At 40.0% G+C, this 22,240-nt stretch overlaps 1 protein-coding gene across 1 annotated transcript; it reads right to left on the bottom strand.

The window, feature by feature from the left end:
* Positions 1 to 2,659: 2,659 nt before the first annotated feature.
* On the bottom strand, positions 2,660 to 22,227 carry slc22a17 (solute carrier family 22 member 17). The gene is made up of 10 exons (XM_067434466.1): positions 21,770 to 22,227; positions 20,060 to 20,640; positions 16,923 to 17,026; positions 16,695 to 16,849; positions 14,602 to 14,767; positions 13,000 to 13,115; positions 12,734 to 12,842; positions 9,476 to 9,699; positions 8,474 to 8,585; positions 2,660 to 4,813 (listed from the first exon to the last, which is right to left on the bottom strand). Exons 2-10 carry the CDS (start codon positions 20,504 to 20,506, stop codon positions 4,537 to 4,539), a joined length of 1,710 nt encoding a protein of 569 aa, XP_067290567.1. The 5' UTR covers positions 20,507 to 20,640; positions 21,770 to 22,227; the 3' UTR covers positions 2,660 to 4,536.
* Between the last annotated feature and the right edge of the window lie 13 nt (positions 22,228 to 22,240).

Genomic DNA, 22,240 nt, shown 5'->3' on the forward strand with positions numbered 1-22,240 from the left:
TACTACTGACATTATAGACATCAAAAACATTTTAAAACATTAATTAGTGAAGAAGTGTTTGTATAAAGGCTATAATAATAACTCATGGTTTGCCAACAGACAAGTATGGTTTCATACAATGTGCTATTTTTGGATGTATCGCCAAGTGAAGACAACTAAGCAGCAAAGGTCACACATTAACAAGGTGCAAGTCTTCAACAAGTGAGATCGTTTACATAATGTCTACAATCACACCTCGAGCCTGTTGAAATCTCCAGGCGAGAATCTCATTAGGACGATTAGTCCCAACTCCCAAGTTAGTTGATCAGGAGGATTTACAGTATGAGCGAGAACACAAACAGCCAGCTGTCTGAGAACCGTAACACTAATTCAATAGAGCTACAACACTACATTAGTCTCTAAAGTCTCTGAAAGGACTGTATTTATATATAGTACTTTATGCATTGTCTAATGGTATAGATAAATGTGTGGGAACTCTGAATGCAAATGCGTTTAAGTGATTTCCACAACTTTTAATATTTTCAAGATAAATTATTTTTCAACATTTTAGACATTTCACTCAAGCCATTCCTGTCACACTGCCATGTTTTTAATAAAAAAGGTTTTTGTGACTTTTTTTTTAATCCTGTAAATAATCATTTTAAATCTGTAAAGACATAAAATAATCTTCAGATAAAATGTGTATTTAAAAAAATTTTTTCTTGTTAAGTATCACATTCAATACATCAGGCTTTAAAAGGCTCATATAGTATGATATGGTGAGAATATGGAGCTCATACAAAGAAAAAAGGCCCAAATCATATTTAATAGATCATATTTAATGCATTTTAATTTGATGTATGGATAATCAAATCACCTAGTCGCATCAGTCCATTAACTCTTTCCCTGCCATTGACTGAATATTCCGACTTTCCATGTTTTCACTGTTATAAAGTAGGGGGCGCTATTACACATCTGAAAGAGTACTGGATCTACAGAAACAAGCAACATCATAAGCAGATTCATATGTAATATAATGCCATCATCAACTTTAAACAGCATATAAATCAAAACATCCTAATGTTACTGTGCAAGCATTGGGTGTTGATGGACTCAATCTAGTCCATCTGCGTTTTGACCATCGCTCTGAATCCCATCTGGATGTAGTCTGACAAAAACATGATTTTTCTCAGCTTTTTGCTCAAAATGTAGCTTTTTTATGAAACTTGCGCACACGTTTAAGTGTTAATAAAAAAGGGGCATGAAGTTTATATTTAGGACTGTTTATATAGTATAGTATGCATTGTCAAATGGTCTTCTGTTTAAAGACGGGGTCTGTTCTTTATTTTGATATATTGCATGTTCAGACTTTTGTGAAAATGATCAAAAACTTCAGAGTTAGTTATCGTTTGAATTATAACGATTGCGATTCTGCTTATTGATTTCTAATTTAGATTCCAATAGGGTAAAAAAAGAAAGAAAACTTCATTCATTTATTAGGCTATTATTGCAAAACATTTCATTGTACCTGAATACCATGAACAAAAAAAAAACTAAAACAAAAAAAATCAACAGGCTAGCGACTTTTGAATATGGTTTAAAAAATAATAATAATAATAATAATAAATTCAAGCATTATTAAAGAACAATTGCACAAATAAATACAACTGAACAAAAATAGGACTGAAATAAACATTTTCAGGTATTCAGGTACAGAAACTCTAGTCAAATGTAAAATAACACTGCACTTTATTAATAAAATATAGGCTATACATTACAAATATAGGTAAAAGTTACTCTGTCTAGAGCAGCGAGTGAATCTTTGCTGTTTGATTAACGTTATTATAGAGACGGCATCAAGAAAATCTGCTTTCAACAAAACCGGCCGTTTACGAGAGTATTTTGACATTTGTGTGCTATGCAAAAGACGAGGAAGACCACTCTTATTGTGCACTACTCATTCATTATGAGAAGCCGTTATGTGCGCACGTGTGTTTGCAGTGTGTCTGCAACACAGAAAACACAGCGTGCATCTTTTTTGCGCTCAAATGGTTAAAACCACAATAAAATGCGCACAAAGATAAGCATAATCGAAATGCGCCTTTCTTATCGAATCACCGGAACTGGGCAATTTGGAAATTTGGTTCAAATTGGGCAATTTAGTTCTCAATACCCGTTCCCTACTTAAGTGTTTATCTTGAAATATTACTATGTAAAAGTATAAATATAAAAGTTATTCTCAGCCAAAAGACAAAAGAACAAGGTGGACATGATTACAGTTATACTTAAAGGCCTTTTACTTTCTTAAAAAAAAGTATGCTGACACTTACTATACTTTATAGGGTTAAAATTCCCTGATATCTCCAGGTCACTGTATAGGTATTTACTTCTGGTAAAACAATACATATATGTTTACAGTTCTTACACCAAAAAGACTTCATCTGCTTCTGATAGTGTCTCATGTTAACCGTTTGAGGCGCTATAGTGAAGCTCAAACACAGACTGACCTTGTGTCCGGTGTAGAATCTGGAGCTGTAAATGTGTACATGAGCTCACCAACCTGCAACCTACAGAAACACAAGCCTAAAAATATGCAAAACATTGAGCAGAGATACGGCAGAACATTAAACTACAGTGGCAAAGGTTTCAGCCTTCAGGTCTAATCACTTCACAAACAAACGAGTTTTCCAGATTTTATTTGCAAGTATACTTGGTTAAAGATTAGTAATTACAGCATTGTTTATTAATTGTTGCGCAATCATCTTATTACTATTATCCATTATTATTCAAGTCGTAATAATAATCATAATAAATTATAACTAACAATTCAGAACTATTAAGTGCATTTCGAAGAGACGTTTACAAGAGAAAGCTACATAACTCGTGTTTCCAATCTGCCTTACTTCATGATCCGAATGTAAAATAGAGAGCAAGACATTAGACATAAATAAATCCAGACAGTGTCCGCATTCAAAGGAGCTCTGCGGTCGGTCACACTCGATCCTCGAGGTAAGGAATGGAGAAAATAGGGACATTGAGCAAAGGAATATTACAGGTTAAATACAACTAGAGCTGTCAAACGTCTATGGGACCATGCATGGTTTAAAAGCAATTATTCAGTGATTCATCTGCGACTAAAATAAGCATCTGGTTATGCAATATAAAGGGTTAAAAAGATCAAATCGGCTAACTGACAGCAAGTCCCAGCCGCTGCACATACAGCTCAAGTTATATTCCTGTAATATTCCTTTAATTTGAGCCTAATTCGGACGGTAATTGTTTCTCACATTGGCGTGTGTAAAATACATCTGCAGTCACCTCAGTGATAAACTCGTGCATTCGGATCGGGAACGCGCTGCTCACCTGCTCAATAACACGACTGTCTGCTGTTAATAAAATGTCATATGCTTGGTGTAATATAAGAATAAATGCATATCTAATTTAATATAGGAAAATAATATCCTAATTATTATTTAAATCAGTTTAAAAACAGGAAGATATATAGACACACATTATAGTTCAAATGGTTTTCTGTCTTTTATTTGATCTTAAAATAAAGGATGTCATTTTATTCCACATGGAAATGAGCAGAAATAAGTGAACACAGCCTCTTATTGACACGAGGTGATCATAAAGCGGTGGTTATTCTAACTGATATAATCTGCTGTTATAACGGCCCGTCTCAAATGTTTACGTGCTTTTCTTCTCTTTACTCTTCATGCGGTGATGAAATATATTGCTCTTGTAAATACGTGCCGGCATTTCAGTAATAAAAGTCTAATGTTTAAAATGCATCCGAATGACAGCTGTACGGTGCCCCGCAGGGGTCAAAAAGGATATAGACAGTGAATTTAGACGCGATCTCTTCTTGAAAACTCAGAGATGTGGATTCAGACGGCATTTAAAGCTCCACACGACCTTGTGTTTGTCTAAAAACAGGAGGTCATTCGGCCGGGGATTTTTACACGGGTGGAGGGAGAAAAACACTGACGTTCTGGATTCACACGGCAATAAAATCACAGACTAGCCCATCAGTGATGAAAATACCCCACGAGAAACAATCACCGCCCAAATAGGGCTTAAGAGTGACGTGTAACATACAATAATTAGTGTCTCCATCCAATCAGAGTGCACATGATCCTCAGTGCTTCTCACCCGAAACACGATCAGTCCTTCAATGATCCTCTGGGCTCGCCGTTCTTAGCAGCAACACGTTCAAGAACTAAGAGAACTAATTCCATCTAGAGTGAGAACATACGGGATAAATAGATTTCGAAACGACCGCTGTGATTATCAGCCCTTGTCTCTGTGGAGTTTAATACGGTCTAATATTAGTATCAAGTCACTGGATGCTACATGGGTCTTCAATGTTGAATTCGAGCGTATGCCCTTGACTCGTGGATTATGCCACTGTGCGCTGAAAAGGTTGGGCGTTTGCGCTGCAGTTCCCTCACATGATGGAGTACATGTGCGACGACTCCACCGAAGGGTGTTAGGAATGACTACAAATACACGGTTAAGAGGCAACGACTCCCAGGATAATATGAAGAGTAAAGGCTAGGTCTCTGGATTTGGAGTCGCGAGAAGAGGAACGTTATCCCTCCTCCGTCGCACCAGCGGAGGACGTCGGTATTGTTCTCCATCCACCAGCGTCTGTGGAAGGGGTTTGCGTTTGCTCTCCGGGAGAAGCAGGATGGAGAGAACCGCTAGCAGGGCCAGAGATGAGTAGACCACATGGTGCAGAAAGTAGCCGTAGTGATTTCGCAGATCCATGAGAGGAGAGCTGAGGCGGCCCACGCAACCCAGCGCCATGATGGCTCCCACCCCACTTCCTCTGTGGACACAACGATGGAACATCATCACATTTACAGCTCCTATCCATAGTTTTCAGTCATGTGACTGTCGCAGAGCCTTGGAGGGCAAAACCGCCATAGAACTGCAGAACAAGCATGTCAAATTTCAATCTTAAAACAAATATATGTGAACAAAATGCACGTTTTGGGCACCTGCTGCAGTATTTCAATCACTAAAAACAGCATTTTTAAAACGCTTAATGTGAAAAACACTTTAGTGTGAGTTGCACCAATAAGGATTAAATTAAAGCTACACTGTGTAACTTTTTTAGTTTATTCTTAGCTAAAAACACTTCTTTCACAAATATATTTGCTCATTAATGTATATTCACTTCTTTCAAGTAATAAAGTATTCTGGTAAGTTTATAATATGCCATTGAAAACACATACGGGTGAGGGGTTCGAATGCCGGTCGCCATGTTGCCCCTCCATCTTGAAAGTACAGTAGCCAAAGAGGGACATACCCGTAAATTCAAGCTTCGCCTTTCGCGTTTTAACACTCGATGGCACTCATGGACGAGCTCGAACTGGAAGCCGTGTTAATCTTGGACTAAATCGGCCACCGTAGGAGTTAAAACGAAATCGGAATTGAGAGGAACAGAAATGTCAAGAATGGTCATAAACCTTCTCACCGCTAGATGGGGGAAAATATCACAGTGTAGCTTTAAGCAAAGTTTAACGCTAATCTAGGATTTGTTGAAATGGGCTTTATTTGATATGGAGTTGTTGCACCGCTTTATTTTAAACACAGATTAATTATGCAGTAAACCCGTTATGGAGCTGATCAAGCAAACGGAGGGTGAACCGACAACAGGCTAGAATCCTTTTTAGTGCAACCCACCCTTAAAAAGCCTTAACGTAGTATAACAATGATATTAAAAGATCAAATTCAGTTTACAACTTTTTGATGATGCATACTGTCTATGTCAGTGCATTATAAATAAAATGTATTATTATTATTATTATTATTATTATTATTATGTACAGGCGAGCAGATGAGCCCAGAATATGAACAACTCGTTTTATTTCTAGTGGGTTTCGATGGGTAAACACTTAACAAGTTGCACTAATATTCTGTGTTCATCTGCTTTCCTGTACAAAGTCAAAGTGTGCAACATCAATAGGGTGTATATTGAATTTTGTATTTTAATATCCATGTCTGCATTAATAATGACTACAAACCTGGTAAAAATGACAGGCGTGCAATGAAGGAAAGCCTTGCTTTGCCTTCTATGTGGGCGTTCCTAAAAGCGTGTGACGACACGTGAAAACTATGAATTCAATCTTTTGCCGAAATTAAAATCTTTTTGAGTTGATCAATTTTGGTTGAAGAAAAGTAGAAGCAAATTTGTTTGCCGTTGTTTCCTTTAATACCGATGCTGGAATTTAATTATCGTAAATAAGAGTTTCCTTGTCAGAAAATAGACGAACGGCCTCTCATGTCATATAAAGAACTTGGAAACTCTGCAATAACATTCACTTTTTTCCTACTAGAAGTTTTGAAAAAAGTTGCCAGCTAGTGTAACCACTTCTGTTCGACCTGGTCTAAGCGGGACTCGAACCCGGGTCCACCAACATTAGAGTCGGACGCTTTAACAAGGAGACTAAAGGCTGCAACCTCTAACATCAGTCACTAGATCGTCTCGAGATCAGAGGAGTGAGGTTTACTCACACAGCAACTACTAGCTGGCCTCCATTACACTAGCAGTGGCATTTTTTATCATTTTCACAAGTTTCATGGCCCCCAGAATATTTTGCTGTATGGATATCTGGACATGCAATATGTCAAAAGAAAGAACAGACCCTCAGACAAAAACCCTGTTTTATTCTAGCTTTATGCATTCTTTTTTATCAACACTTAAATGTGGGTATGTTTTATAAAAAAGCTGAGAAAATCATGTTTTTGTGAAAGACTACATCTGGATGGGATTCAGAGTGATGATCAAAACACAGATGGAGATCATCAACACCACCAAAGCTTCATATAGCCCCACCCTAGGCTTGCCCTTGTCACAGTCTTGCGAGTAGCCATCCCACTTCTGACACCAACTGTGATAAATCGAGAACCACCAACTCGCTTGGGGACGTGGTGAATGTCCGTAAAGATGTAAAAACAAAAAATGATGGCTCAGTCCGCAATAGCACTTTTGTGCAAAGGGAGATTTATTTACACTGTCCTGTAGCTCGTCCTGGGGCGACATTAGACAGTTTCGATTTATATGCTGTTTAATGTTGATGATCGTGTTATTTTACACATGCTTATGATTACATAGGCCCTGTCCCAAATGGCACACTTCATGTGCACTTTCAGTTTTGTGGACTTGCAATGTCCGCTGCATGTGTGTGTCCGTTAAGTCCACAAGACAGGGCTGTATGAAATTGTTTGTTTCCGTTTCTACTTTGCCTGTGTTTTGATCAGGAGATTCAGTAGCACCCCCTACTGTATAGCAGTGGAAACATGGAAAATGCCAGTGGTGGGGAAAGAGTTTACTGATAACTAAATTTCTGAGTTGGAAGTGGTGGAGAGGAGAACTATCGATAAAATGACATATATAAAAAGCCATTTGATGCATATTGTATGTGTTTTACGCAGAAAAAACACCATTTGACCAAAATTTCAGAAACTCGCCTGTACAATAGTGCAAGTGATATGATTTTTATGGTTGTCAATGAATGTGATGTTAATTTTTTTTCAAAATTCATTGGATATTAAATCTTTCCCTGTCACTGTTGGAATTTTCCGACTTTCAGTGTTTTCAATTTTATACGGTAGAGGGCGCTTTTGTGCAACACAGGTGAAGAAGAAGCAGAAATGATCAATAAACGTCATATAAATCAAAACTGCCAAATGTTATTGTGGACCCTGGACGAGCTCCAGGACTGAAGCAGTAGAGGTGTAGATGGACTCGATCTCCTCATCTGTGTTTGATCATCTCTGAATCTGATCTGGAGTCAGTCTTTCAAAAACACATGATTTTCTCAGCTTTTTGTTCAAAATGTTGCTTTTTTTATGAAACTTACCCATATTCAAGTGTTGATAAAAAAGGAATGCATGAAGCTAAAATAAAACCTGTTTTGTTTAAAAGAAGAGGGTCAGCTCTTTTGATATATTGCATGCTCAGATATTCATAAAACTAAATATTCTATGGGCTATTACATGTTTGTGAAAATGGTCAAAACCCTGGCGGAGACTGGCAACTGTTTTTTTTTAACGCTGATGGGGAAAGAGTTAATATTGACACCAGCATTACAGCCATAAATTAATGCATTTGGCAACTTCTTTTATGCAGTGCATTTAGGGTTTACATTTTATTAGTTCGCACATTCCCCCTAGGAGTCAAACCCATGACCTTGCTGTTGATAGCGTTATGCTTTAAACGTAATAAGCGAACAACTGGTGCATATCTTTCCTCACTTTCATCCCAGGAGAAACACTCTTGGCAGAAAGCCAGAACAACAGGGAACAGATGCATAAATTACATCCCTAACCGGCTCTCTGGTGCCCAAGTGTGAGCTGCTGTTTTTCCTTTATCATTTCATTGTCCATATATTACCTGCATTCTGCTGTTTCAGGAGCTAAAATAAGCGAGATGTTATCATGGTGTGGGTAGTAACCAGCCCTGCGGGACGAGTGTGTTTACCTGATGACGGTGGGCATGACTTCAGCGGTGAACAGAATGGAGAGCGAGGCGGCCGCTTGGGACGAGAACAGGCCCATTATGGAGAACACGGTCATGGCTGACTCGCTCAGATCTGCAGGGACACATTCATCTGAACGTCAAACATTATAAAGTGAAATACCTCGAAAAATTAAATCAATTACAGATAATTCTGTGTGCAAATCTCACAAAACATGTCCAGATATGCAAGAATTATGTAAAAATATTTTCTCTATTTTATAAAAAAAAAAAAATCACACGAGACAAAAATAGAGACAGAGCGTATTTAGGCCACGCCCACACCGGGGGGGAACAACCCAACGCTCTCCATTGACTTTGTATTGTGTGAGGCGCCTCCTTGTCATTTCGGACTTATTACAAAAAACAGAACAATGTCTAAAAGCTGATATGTGACAAGGTGTGCAGCACACAAGCTAAAAAACACATAACTCAGTTTTTATTAGCTGTCGACCCCAAAAAACGAGCGTTTAAGGAGACAAAAGTGGACACAGACAGTGAGACGTGAAGCTTCATCAGGAAGAATGGCTCAGTTTTGGGATCCTGACACTCAGTATGTCTCAGTATGTCTACGTGTGCAGTAAACATTTAGTCAAATATCCAAATGTCAGTTTTATATATTATATTTCCTGTCTCTGATTACTTTCTCCTCCAGTGGGCATAGTTCTCAGTGTAATATAACATGTCCCGCTCTGTCTCTAGTGTATGTATACACTTTTATGTCTTTAAATGCTCGTTTTTTTTGGGGTCAGCAGCTTATAAACACTTCTGGGTTTTTGGTTCTGGGTTTTTTTAGCTTGTTTTCTGCACACCTCGTCACATATCAGCTTTTAGACATTGACGGTTGGTTTGTTTCCTCCCCGGTGGGCGTGGCTTTCTGATTATGACGCGTGTCGCTTTGTCTCTATACTGTCATTAGTATGTGTGTGTATGGAGTCAGTAAATCGACCCACGGATCGCACTTACAGTCCATGAGTCCGAGCAGGATTAGGGAAGCCAGTCCGGTCAGGGTCATGGCCAGAAGAAGAATTCCACGACGACCACACCTGTCCACTGTTGCCCAGAGCAACAGCCAGGCTCCGCCCCCGGCACATACAGACAGCAGGTACGTCCAATAGAAACTGGGGGTGATTCCTCTGACATCCCCTCTGAAGGAGCTGTAGCAGTGACTGATGCCATGAGAGATGAACCTGAACACAATTCAACAAATGAACATGTTCAACATTGATGATAAGAATGAGCAGCAAATCAGCATATTAAAATGATTTCTGAAGGATCATGTGGCACTGATGCTGAAAATTCACTGACTTTAGCCTTATTGACACAGGATTCGTATTATCTAGGGACCTCTGTGATTTAGAAATTCCTCCCACATCCGTGTTTTGCGTGGCACATTCGCACGGGATAAGCAAAGCCTGTGATTTTACTCGAATTTACTGACTTCTCACGGATATGATGTCAAGACTTGTAAATGTTTTTTTTGTTATAAGCTATATGAAATCATAAACAGCCACATGTACCGATATCGTTTTGCTTGTTTTATAGTAATACAAATAATTTTGTTCAGTTTGAGAACAGACGCTTCAATTAAAAACTGAACTGAGCTCAGACCAGCGGCTGGAGTCAGATTTCATTTATCATGAGTGAAAAGCTGACAAGATTCAGTTTCAAAGCTAAATGTGAAAGCGCCCATTTAAGCGAGCTCGTCATTGTACTGTTCTGTTTTTCATTAAGAATAGTATTGATATTAATACATTAAACACATTCAATCAGTTTGCTCCCAAATTAGTAGGCTACTCATTCTAAAGTGAAAGTATAATCTGTGTGGGAATTCATAACGGTGCGCATTATGAATGCAGCCTCCATTCTTTGTGAAAAATAAAAGATAGAAATGCTCACAGGAAACAAAAATTTTGCAAAAATGATATCCGATCCGCCTAATCCTGACCAAATCACACAGATGCCGATTCGCACGGGACTAATATCATCACAGGACCTCGGTGTTCGGCGAAATATGGTTGGTAATTTGCGGGGGAATTTTTACTTTACAAATTACAGACATGGCCGATTCGCACGGGATTAAGATCACAGACATTTTCTGCAATTATTACACATCGCCAGAGGTCCCCAGATAATACTAGTCCCGTGTGAATAGGGCTTTAGACATCACAGGAATAAATTGCGAGCCAGTCAAGTTCTTCAACACCAAACTCATCCAACCATGTCTTCATGGATATTGTTCTGTGCACTGGGGCACAGTCATGCTGGGATAGAAAAGCCTTCCTCAATCCGTTTCCACAAAGCATTGTCTAAAATGTCTTGGACAAAACTAGACTCGTCTATTAGACTGCCAGACATCATCACTCATCACGTCTCACTGCTCCAGAGTCCAGTGGCGGCTGCTTTACTCCACTGCATCCAACACTTGCCATTGCACTTGGTGATGTGAGGCTTGCATGAGCTGCTCGGCCATGGAAACCCACTCCGTGAAAGCTCCCGCTGCACAGTTTCTGTGCTGTCATTAATGCCAGTGGAAGGACTTTTCAGCTATGGACTTTATCGACTTTTACACACCATACGCCTCAGCACTGGTCTCCCGCTTCTAAGCTGAGTTGCTGCTGTTTCTAAATGCTTTCCAATAATAACACTAACAGCTGACTGTCAAATATCTAGCAGGGATGAAATTTCACAAAATGACTTCATGCCAAAGGAGGCACCCTATCACAGCACCCTGCTTGAATCCACTGAGATCTTCAGAACGACCCATTATGCAGACTGCATGGCTAGGTGCTTGATTTTAAACACCTGTGTGACAATGGGTCTGATTGAAACACCTAGGCCCAAAAGTAATCCAGTTGGATTTCGGATCACGGATTGGATTAAATCTTGGAAATGGGTTTTTCAAAAGCGGATTCTGAACTAAGAGCATGTAATCTGGATCAAACCTGCTCTTTGAGTTTTGGGATCTATTTGATCCAAAAAACTGGATTATCCTGATCACAAGAGAAGGGTGGATTCAGTTGTGATTTTTTTAAACCCCTGTAAACAGGATTTGGTAATCCTGAAATTTGTTTTTGGATCACAGTGATCCAACCTTATGTTCCTTTAAAAAAACTGGCATAAAAGTAAGATGGACCAGGTGATCCTGGATAGCAAAACATGGGATTTCTAAATCCAGATCAATTTAATCCATATATATAAAAAAAAAACTGGGCCCTAATTCAGGAATTAAGAAGTGTGTCCCAATAGAAGATATGCACATGATGTCACCGTCGACTGCGGTTACGCCCACTGAGTGCCAAAAAGACTGAGCGGCAGCATTGGTTTTCAACGTGAAATCTGCGAAAAACACATAAAATACATCTAAAATGGAAAAGAGCTTTGAGATTGATGGTACAAATAGATTTGACAAGAAATCTGAGGTATATTTTTACAGACTGCCGAAAGCTAGAGAAAATGGATTGCAGCGAAACGTGGATTTGCAGTTATCATTTTGTGTCAATATGTTGCACTTTGTGGTAAAATCATACCCTATACATTGCATTAATATATATATTGTATTGACAACTCATCAGTTAAATATTTACCATATATTCTGCGTGACTGGGTGTTTTTAGATAAGCACTGACAAAAACTATAGGGCTGGATGATATGAAGATATATATAACATTCAAGGATGCAAACACATGTACGGTCAAAAAAGAGAGAGAGGTACCCCTCCATTCACATATATACATATACACATATTATTTCTATATTATATATATATATATATATATATATATATATATATATATATATATATATAAATAATAGCATAACATTACAAGATGTTTATTATAAACGTAATGTGCAGCTTTCAATGGGGCAGCAAAGATATGAGAGAACAAAATAGGCTTCTAATAATCGTTCAGTGCACAATACCATATGAAACGCTTCAAATCAGAGCAACACTAAGCGCTTATGTGCATCCCGGGTGCAGAATGATGTGCTTAAAGCAACACAGAGTCAGAGTAGAGTTGCTATTATATACACCAAAAGTGTCAGGCTACACTTTTGGTGTATATAATGGTTCGATATCTGCACTGTTGCTTCCTAAAGGAAACACATTTCATTTTTCTCATCCAAAAAAAAAAAATACCACTCAATGAAAATAAACTGTATTTTGGAAGAGCAGTCAGCCTCAAACTTCCAAAGCTTGTTCATTTTCGCATTATCACTTACGATGTGAATCCCAGCACACACAGGTTTTTCCAGATGTTTCTGCTGTGCAGCAGCTCTGGGAAGGACAGATGAGGACGTCCAGGAGATGAGGACGAGTCCGTGTCCAACTCTGCATCAGACACAAGAACACACACTCGTTCTGCACAGTTTGTTCATTGAGAACTGAACTACTATTAGACGAAAACATCCAGCAGAAACTGACACTGTTTGCCTTTCAAAATCAATGTTTCCCAATGTCAACAAGACAAAGATATTTTTAAACCGACCTGTGAAACTGTCGTCATCTCTCTGCCGCTCGCTCCGATCACTGAAGGAATTCATGTCTCCCGTCCTCTCGGAAAGCAGAAGCCAGCGCGGCGATTCGAGAAACACACCCGGGATCCTGAAGACAAACAAACGGATCTTTAAATGGCAGCCTCACAGAGACATAACAGCATTTCCTCTACAAACAGCACGGCTGGGAGAACCGACGCTGTGGCACTAGCGGGTCAGAAATAAAGGCGTTCTCATTAATAACCAGCACTAATGTGCTCTGGCTGCACTTAAAGCTTTGATGCTTCACAGGGAATTATAGATCAATATTTCTGAAGGGGTAGTCGGTTTGCATTTAGGCTGATGAAGTGTTGAAAAGCTTCACTTCCTGTTCCCAGCAGATCAAGTATGCGTGTGTGTGTGTGTGTGGTGGATGCTGAGCCATGAGAGATATTATCCACAAAACTAATGACATAACCTGTGTTTGTGTTTGATACATCAAATGAACCATCTGCAAATATAGCGGCTGACAGAACTTGTTTCAAGGATCAACATTAAGGAGCCAAATAGCCTTCAGCTTTGGGTTTCCGTGATGTTCTGTGAACTCTGCTGATGTAAATACAGTTCTACATTAAATCTTTAAGCTATTTAATTTAAGTAAGCATTGGTTTAAAAGGATCAATTTAAAAGTTAGTAATAAAATGAAGAACAGAATTAAGGTTTTGTTGAAATTGTTAAAATAGGTAGGAAGTTGTAAACAGGCCATGTTTTTGCATCATTTCCTGGCAAAATGTAGAATGAATCATCTAGCTAAAAACAAAAACCACATGATGCCGGAACTGCGAGAAATCTGAACCGATTGCTAAAGTATAATTATATGGGACACTACAATACTCAATATAATGAACCGTTCAGTACGGCATTTTATTAATTATTTCCATTTCTTTCCGTTTGAAATATTTCTCTCAGTTTATTTCGGCTCTTTTTGGGTGTGCCTGTGAGTCTACGCGCCGATATGAGCAAATATCCATCATATGCACTAAAGTTAGGAGTGTTTAGCCGCGTTTTAAAGCCTTGCCGGTTAAACATTTCATTCGCGTGCATATGCACTGTATTGCGTTGAGCGTGTGCACTAAACACGCTTGTCCTGACCCTTAAAGGGACAGCTCACCTCTAAAATTGTTATTAAAAAAACTAAAGACATTTAATACAGTAGCTTTTAATCAATGTTGAATATTGAAGACTATGTAGTTTTAAATTTAGCCTACATTCATTCATTCAATTTCATACTTAAATGCTACTGTACATCTCTGAACTGCCACTGTAAATCTTTATATATTTTATATTATACAATACACTGGGAATGTGGACAAGGGTTTTTTTAAGTAAAGGTTTAAGTAAGGCTTTTCAAGTCTTAAGTAAAATAAAGAAAGAGTATTGCAATAAAAACATTTTCTCCTTAACCTTTTTCTGTTTCTGTCGCCTAAGAATAGAAGAGCAAAACACCGAACCGAAAACGTGGTGGTGCATTGAACCATGGACTAACTGTATTGTTGCATCTCTAATACTTCTTATTTAAAAAGCTGCTCAGTAGGTTGTATTCCTCATGGACTGACCCGTAGCACAGGAACAGTGTAAGAGGAGCCGCTCCGGTCCCCAACAGGCCCCTCCAGGAGCCACAGCCGAGGGCCACGGCCAGCAGCAGGAGCTCGCCCGCAAACGTGGTCAGTCCGGAGATCGTCGTCGCCAGCAGCCGCAGGGAAGGGTCACAGAGTTCCAGACCTAGAACACAACGGACCGTTTTAAAGGACATAACAGAATGTATTCTGGTTCTGGATAATAATCTGATGTTTTAGATCACTCGGAAAGTTTACAGTTCGAGACTTTTTAATATATAAAATCTCAAACATAAAAATAAAAAGATTAACCTTAAATCTGAACTGAAACCTTAACGATACCCAACCCTAGATATGACTGATATAGTTTTTCCATTTTCGTCAGTGAAGAATGTAAACATGGTTAACTGATATTTATATTTATATGTTTCATATACACGTTAATTTACTGAAGGCTACCAGGACAGCTAGATAACTAAATGTATTAAATTAATTCCCATTATGCACACATTCATTATTAATCTTATGCACGATACAGGCTGAAAAAGCTGAGCTTTTTTATTTATTTAATGAAGGCTAGAAATGGAATTAGATTAATTTACAGTATGTAGCCTTCACAATCATTATTAATCTTAAACTATTCTGAAGAAGAAGAAAAAACTACTTTTTTTGTTTGTTAATTACATTATAAATCACATTAGGCCTATTTTCAATTGAAAATGGCAAAATTAGACAATTTTATTAATTTTCCTGAATTTTACAAAAATGTCATTTGTTGAACATTTCTGACTTCAAGCAGCAGCTGTCAAATACAAAATGTTTCTACTGATACAAAGCCATATGATAATCACTGAAGTAACATTCTAAGTAAAATAAAGAAAGAGTATTGCAATAAAAACATTTTCTCCTTAACCTTTTTCTGTTCCTGTCGCCTAAGAATAGAATAGCAAAAAACCGAACCGAACATCGTGGTTAAAAACCGAGGTGTGTATTGAACCGTGGACTCACTGTATTGTTGCATCCCTACTGATATCACAAACCCACAGCAAACAAACACAGATGTTCATCACATCTCAAAGGACTGCGGGTGGAAATTAGCTTTGAGCTAAATCCGGTTCAATACATGAAATGGAAACATTTGTTAAAAATTGTACATGGTCCTTTTTAGGGCTGACCCCTAATAGTCGAAGATTCGATGCATCGATATGCAGGACCGGATTCGATCACTGATCTCATGGTCTAATCTTCGCGGGTGTTATGAAACGAGGATCATACCAGTTTGGCAATATGGGGGTGCTAGATATTAGTGTTATAAAGACGTGCCGCGGCACTGAGCAATCGCCCCTGAGCTTCACTGAGCTTCGCACCGGACGCGCCGCGCCTTTAAAATTCGAACACATATACACCGACGGCGGCATTCGACGCCTCTCCGCGGCGATTAAATGTATATTTCCCTCAAATCGTGAATGTACTGATTTCACCCTGTGCTACAAGATACACTCATCGTGCAGCTCTTCTGTCAGAAGTCGATTCAAAATTGAGCTTGCGCGTATATTCACGTCTGCCTGAAGTGAGATAACGTTACCTGAGACACGGCGCTGGGCTTCAGTCCGGTGTGTGACCCCCTTTAGGCACAATCGGCTTAAGAACGGGCATATAAACGCACTCAAAGTGTTCTTTTCCTCTCTAGGCAGGTATTTTTTAGGTTTATTTATCAAAATGTTCTTTTATATATTTGTGTGATGTTCTGTGTTTCGATCACGGCTTTTAAATGTTATGAGAGAACGGTTCATTTACAAATGTAGTGTAGCCTAGTTTTGATCACTTTATTAAGAGTGGTGGCTGTGTGCCGTGTGTAAAGTAAAATAAAAAGAGTCTTTGCCTCCTGCTGACTAGTGTCCTGCCTTTCCCAACCCGTTTATACCGTTTATTTTTCTTTTCTCCAGTCTATGGTTTACACACACACACAGATGATTCGACTTTTGGTCGACCATAGAGATTCGAAAATTCTGATTCGAATGTGTAAATCCTTAGTCGGGGACACCCCTAGACCTTTTTATAAGTAAAGTCTGTTCCATGTGTGTTTGACTCACGTGTGACGTAGAGTGTGAGGTAGACTCCGGCGCTCGCAGCAGCGAGACAGAACCGCATGGAGATGAAGACCGGCGGAGAGGGCGAGACACACACCAGCACCCCAAAAACCACCGCCAGGGTCAGAGACACCAGCAGGGACTTATGCCTGCCCAGCCTGCACAAAAACAGCACAATTCAATACAAAAATGACAGAAATAACAGCAAAAACTGAACAGACGCTTCCTCACCGGTCAGACGTGTAGCCCAAACCCAGACAGCCTGTAAGAGTCCCGAGAATGAAGCACACCTCCTCTACTGGAACCAGCCAGTACCGCGAACACACCAGATCCCACTGGGAACAACAGGAAGTCAGGCCAGAGCGGACAGGAAGTCATTTAGTAGCAGTGCCATGCAAACACAATTAGCAATTAAAAAAGGACTTCCTGTTCATGAGAAAACAATAACACTGTTCTCCAAAGACGCAGTGCTTTCTTCAGCGCCAAAGCGGAAAACATGACCAGACTTTAGTTTCACTTCACGTTTGATAGTCATGCTGAAGAAAGTTATACGTCTGTGAGCTACACATTTCCTTAGTCACTGCATGTGAACAACTCTCAATACAAAAATTCAGCATTAAAACAGTGGTGGAATGAGTCATGTGACCAAACTAGTGTGACTAGTCTTCAGGGTGGAGAACTTCAGCACACACACACACACACACACACATCACAAAAGGCTCTTAAAAGGCCCTTTAACTATCTGTCGCCTTTGGCTTGGCTTGCTCAGTTGTGGACACTAAAATGTCGAAGTTATTTAACTGAATATCCAAATGAAATTCATTTATTAGGTCACAATTAATTCTATAAACTATATTACTGATCTGCCAACATTGTCGCTATATGATAAATTAAAACAGCCGAATCAAATTTTGTTGCAGTATTCTCCTGTTTATCACTGTGAAGCTGCTTCGAAACAATGGTCATTGTAAAAGCGTGATATAAAGCTGACTTGACATGATTCTTCCCAGTTTTGCATCCTTGATTAAAGCAAAATCCACAAACTTGAGACACCTGACTGGGTGTAATTACGAAGAGTTCACAAATAAACCAACACCTGCTGTTAATTTGATGAAATAAAACCTTCAGGTGTGTTTAGTGTGGAATCTGACGAATGCAGGACAGGGAGTTTGACAGATATGAAAAGACACGCGTCCCTCCCTGATCGCATGAGATAAATCCATTTCAAGTTCATCTGTTAGAAAGTCATCAGTGCTGTGTGTTAAGGACACATTGACTCTCTATTTACACACCATCACACTGAAACCTGGAACAAAATCACAATCTATATATTTAACGTCTAACAGTTCTGATTGGCTGTGAATTAAAATGAAAAACATAAAAATAAAAGCTATTGTAAAATATTACTAAAAATGATAATAGTATATTTAAGATCCTAAAATAACACTAAACCCATGTGACTTATTTTCTTTTATTCGTGGCACTTTTGCAGTGATCGGGACCATAAAAGCCCCAAATTTCAAGCTTGACGATGCATCCATTTGTCAACTAGGTCAAACACCAGCTTCGTTCCAGATGCTGTCAGACTTATCAACTCCACACCACAGAGCTGGAAAACTGAACTTTTTTGTGTCATAAAATTACGTAAAATGTTATTATTATGCAGCTTTTGTCAGGTTTTAATGTGTACATATGTGTAGGATTGGTATTGTTTCTATTTGTGTTTATTTATGAGTAGGTGAATTGTTGTTTTTTAAACCAGGCCTCAGTTCCAAATTTCGTTACAGCTTATGTACCATGTTTTTGAAATGACAATAAAAAAATCCTTAAAGGGATAGTTCACCCAAAAACGAGCCTGTGATGTTTATCTGCTGACCCCCAGTGCGTCCAACATGAGGTGTTTCTTCAGTAGAACACAAATGAAGATTTTTAACTCATCCGTGCAGTCTGCCAGTCATAATGCATGTGAATGGGTAACAACTCTATGAGAGTAAAAAAAACATGCTTAGACAACATGAAGAAAACCTGCTGCTCGTGACGACACATTAGCCCCTTTCACACTGCAATTCCGGCAAATACACGGATAATGCGACCCGGCATTTGTTCCCGGGCCGCTAGATTTGGTCCATTCACACTGCCAGCGAAATACCGTAATATGTGCGCTTTCACACACAACCCGTAACGGTCCCGGGTCGAGTTGACACGTGACATCCTGATGTGACGTATAACGGCGAGCGATCTCCGCTTCAGCGCGGATAGTAAGGAGCTCCGTGGTCTCGACTTGTGTCCAGTTTGCGCTCATTTCTGATTGTTTAATTTTAGTTTCTTTTGTATACGAACACTCTCAGCGTTTAAAACACCGACGAGCTCTTCTGGCACTGCAGGGTTGTGTTATTGAAGAAACAAGCTCTAGGAGTCGCACGATAACTACGTACACGCTGCGGCATTAGTTTCGGCTTTTGTTCACACAGCGCTCGCCCCGGGTCGAATCCCGCAATATTACTAGGTCCCTGACTTGGGTCGAATTCGGTAATCAATGCCGGGACGTGGTTGCTTTCACACAGAAGGCGACCCGGCAATGCTCCGGGAATATTGCGGGTCCGACGTGCAGTGTGAAAGGGGCTATTGATGTCTTAAGACACAAACCGATTGGTTTCTGTGAGAAACACAACAGTATTTGTTATTTTTTTACCTCATATCCAAGATGAATCTCATCTAGTGTTCCCATCCGCTAACACTTTCTTCTGGTGAGGTCAAACCGGCGCGATCCTCCTATATAGATATTATATATATATATATATATAGTGCCTGCGCGGATCGGCCAAATGAGGCATCTACATAATATATATCTATGATCGGGCCTGTTTGACCTTATCAGACGGAAGAAATAATGGATGGGAACAATAGATGAGATTCATCTGATATGAGGTAAAAATAACATAAATGCTGTTGTGTTTCTCACAGTAACCGATCGGTTTGTGTCTTAAGACATCAGTGTGTCGTCACGAGCAGCAGGTTTTCTTCATGTTGTCTAAGCATGTTTTTTTTACTCTCATAGAGTTGTTACCTATTCACATGCATTATGACTGACAGACTGCAACGGTTGAGTTAAAAATCTTCATTTGTGTTCTCCTGAAGAAACACCTCATGTTGGATGCCCTGGGGGTCAGCAGATAAACATCAGGCTCATTTTTGGGTGAACTATCCCTTTAATCCTTAATCACATCATGTTTGTGGTTGTGAACTGATGAATCACACAAAAGTTTTCCATTACTGATTTCATTAGCTGTACGTCAAAGAGCAGCGTGAACATTTCGCTAAGCATCTTGATTCTGAACATTAGACTGAATGTTGTTGTGTCGGCCCACCTCTGTGACGATGTTATTGGTCAGTCCTTCGGTGACGTTGTAGTCGTACCCAGCATTGCAGTCCCTCAGACCCGAAGGCGTGCCGTTGATGAACACGTACTGCTTGCACTGAGCCAGACCTGCGTCTCCTTTCTCCGCGCGCATGGAGGCGTTGGCGGCCTGAGGAGCGGGCGAGGGTCCTGGGAGCCGACAGCGGAAGGGCGAGGCCAGGGTCAGGAGCGGGTCCGAGGACATCAGGAACGCCAGGAAGAGATTGGGAAGTATGGAGAGAGCGATGAGGAGCCTCTGCTTCCTCCGGCCCAGAGCCAGAATCATGACCTCTCCGGTGGGCGGCAGGGCGGGGGGCAGGGGGAGGGAGGACGGGGCGGGAGAGGAGGGCGTCGGGGAGGACGGGAGGGAGGGAGGGGGAGGAGGGCATGGAGTCGGGGACGCCAGCGGAGACGCCATCGTTTAGATTCGTTACAGATGCGGCCGCAGGTGAAGAGGGAGAAAGAGAGAGAGAGAGAAAGATAGACAGCTGTCTGTGTCTCTCACTCTCTCTCTTCCTCTGCTCACCCTGAGACCAAACAGCCAGATATAACCTGCAAAAGAAAAGGGTTCATACTATCATGATAGATAGATAGATAGATAGATAGATAGATAGATAGATAGATAGATAGATAGATAGATAGATAGATAGATAGATAGATAGATAGATAGATGGATGGATGGATGGATGGATGGATGGATGGATGGATGGATGGATGGATGGAACAATAGACAGACAGACAGACAGACAGACAGACAGACAGACAGACAGACAGACAGACAGATAGATAGATAGATAGATAGATAGATAGATAGATAGATAGATAGATAGATAGATAGATAGAACGATAGAACGATAGAACGATAGAACGATAGATAGATAGATAGATAGATAGATAGATAGATAGATAGATAGATAGATAGATGGATGGATGGATGGATGGATGGATGGATGGAACAATAGACAGACAGACAGACAGACAGACAGACAGACAGATAGATAGATAGATAGATAGATAGATAGATAGATAGATAGATAGATAGATAGATAGATAGATAGACAGACAGACAGACAGACAGACAGACAGATAAACAGACAGACAGACAGATAAACAGATAGATAGACAGATAGACAGATAGATAGATAGATAGATAGATAGATAGATAGATAGATAGATAGATAGATAGATACGACAGACAGACAGACGAACAGACAGATAGATAGATAGATGGATAGATGGATAGATAGATAGATAGATAGATAGATAGATAGATAGATGGATAGATGGAACAACAGACAGACAGACAGACAGACAGACAGACAGACAGACAGACAGACAGACAGACAGACAGATAGATAGATAGATAGATAGATAGATAGATAGATAGATAGATAGATAGATAGATAGATAGATAGATCTAATGAAAGTATGACTTGAAAGAAAACAACAGATGAAAGTTTACACGACTGAAACGTGAAAGAATGAACAGAGGAATACAATGAAAGAACTGGAAGGAATGTGAGTGTTATGTAAGTGGAATTATAGAGAGAATAACTGCATTATTAATGAAACCACAGGAGAACATAAACACGAATATGACCATGAATATGAGCGGAGCTTCTAAACATCATTCATAAGTCCTGATATTGAAAATGGCTTTATTAATAAAGCATCAGCTCACCTGCAGATGAGAGACACTGGTCACAGCGCAGTCCAGCACATCCACACTGATGGTGATGGTGGTCTGATGTGGTTCTGGACTCGCTCGGCCCGTTCAGTCTCTCCGCGCACAGACACAAAAGCGCCTCGCTTCACTTCTGCGGATCCGACGCGTTCTGCTCGCCGCACGTGACGCCAATCAAACGCGTTTAATGAAGGTAAACAAAGCCTCGATGCCTCTGCCTCAAAGATGACGGCCATGGACGGAAGCAGATCCTCGGCACCGAGACGCGGAGAGGGCGGAAAAACTGGCCCGACTGGCGGATAGAATCGGAAAGCGTCGGGAACATTCGGGCTCCATCGGAAACCTCAAACTAGACGCAGTTGCAGTACAGGCACACAACCGCCGGAGGGCGCCATAATCACACAGAAAAAGAGTTACAAAAGGATCTTTTGTGTTGCATACTGCATTACACATTACATTACTACGCGC

This window comes from Pseudorasbora parva, chromosome 24, assembly GCF_024679245.1.
Source record: "Pseudorasbora parva isolate DD20220531a chromosome 24, ASM2467924v1, whole genome shotgun sequence".
Taxonomy (NCBI): domain Eukaryota; kingdom Metazoa; phylum Chordata; class Actinopteri; order Cypriniformes; family Gobionidae; genus Pseudorasbora; species Pseudorasbora parva.

Excerpts from the sequence above, each read along its gene's own strand:
- slc22a17 (XM_067434466.1), bottom strand. The coding sequence starts at position 20,506 with ATGGCGTCTCCGCTGGCGTCCCCGACTCCATGCCCTCCTCCCCCTCCC. Across the intron at positions 13,116-14,601 it reads ACACTGTTCCTGTGCTACGG|GATCCCGGGTGTGTTTCTCG; the intron begins GTCAGTCCATGA and ends GTTTGTCTTCAG. Across the intron at positions 8,586-9,475 it reads CCTGCTCGGACTCATGGACT|ATCTGAGCGAGTCAGCCATG; the intron begins GTAAGTGCGATC and ends GTGTCCCTGCAG.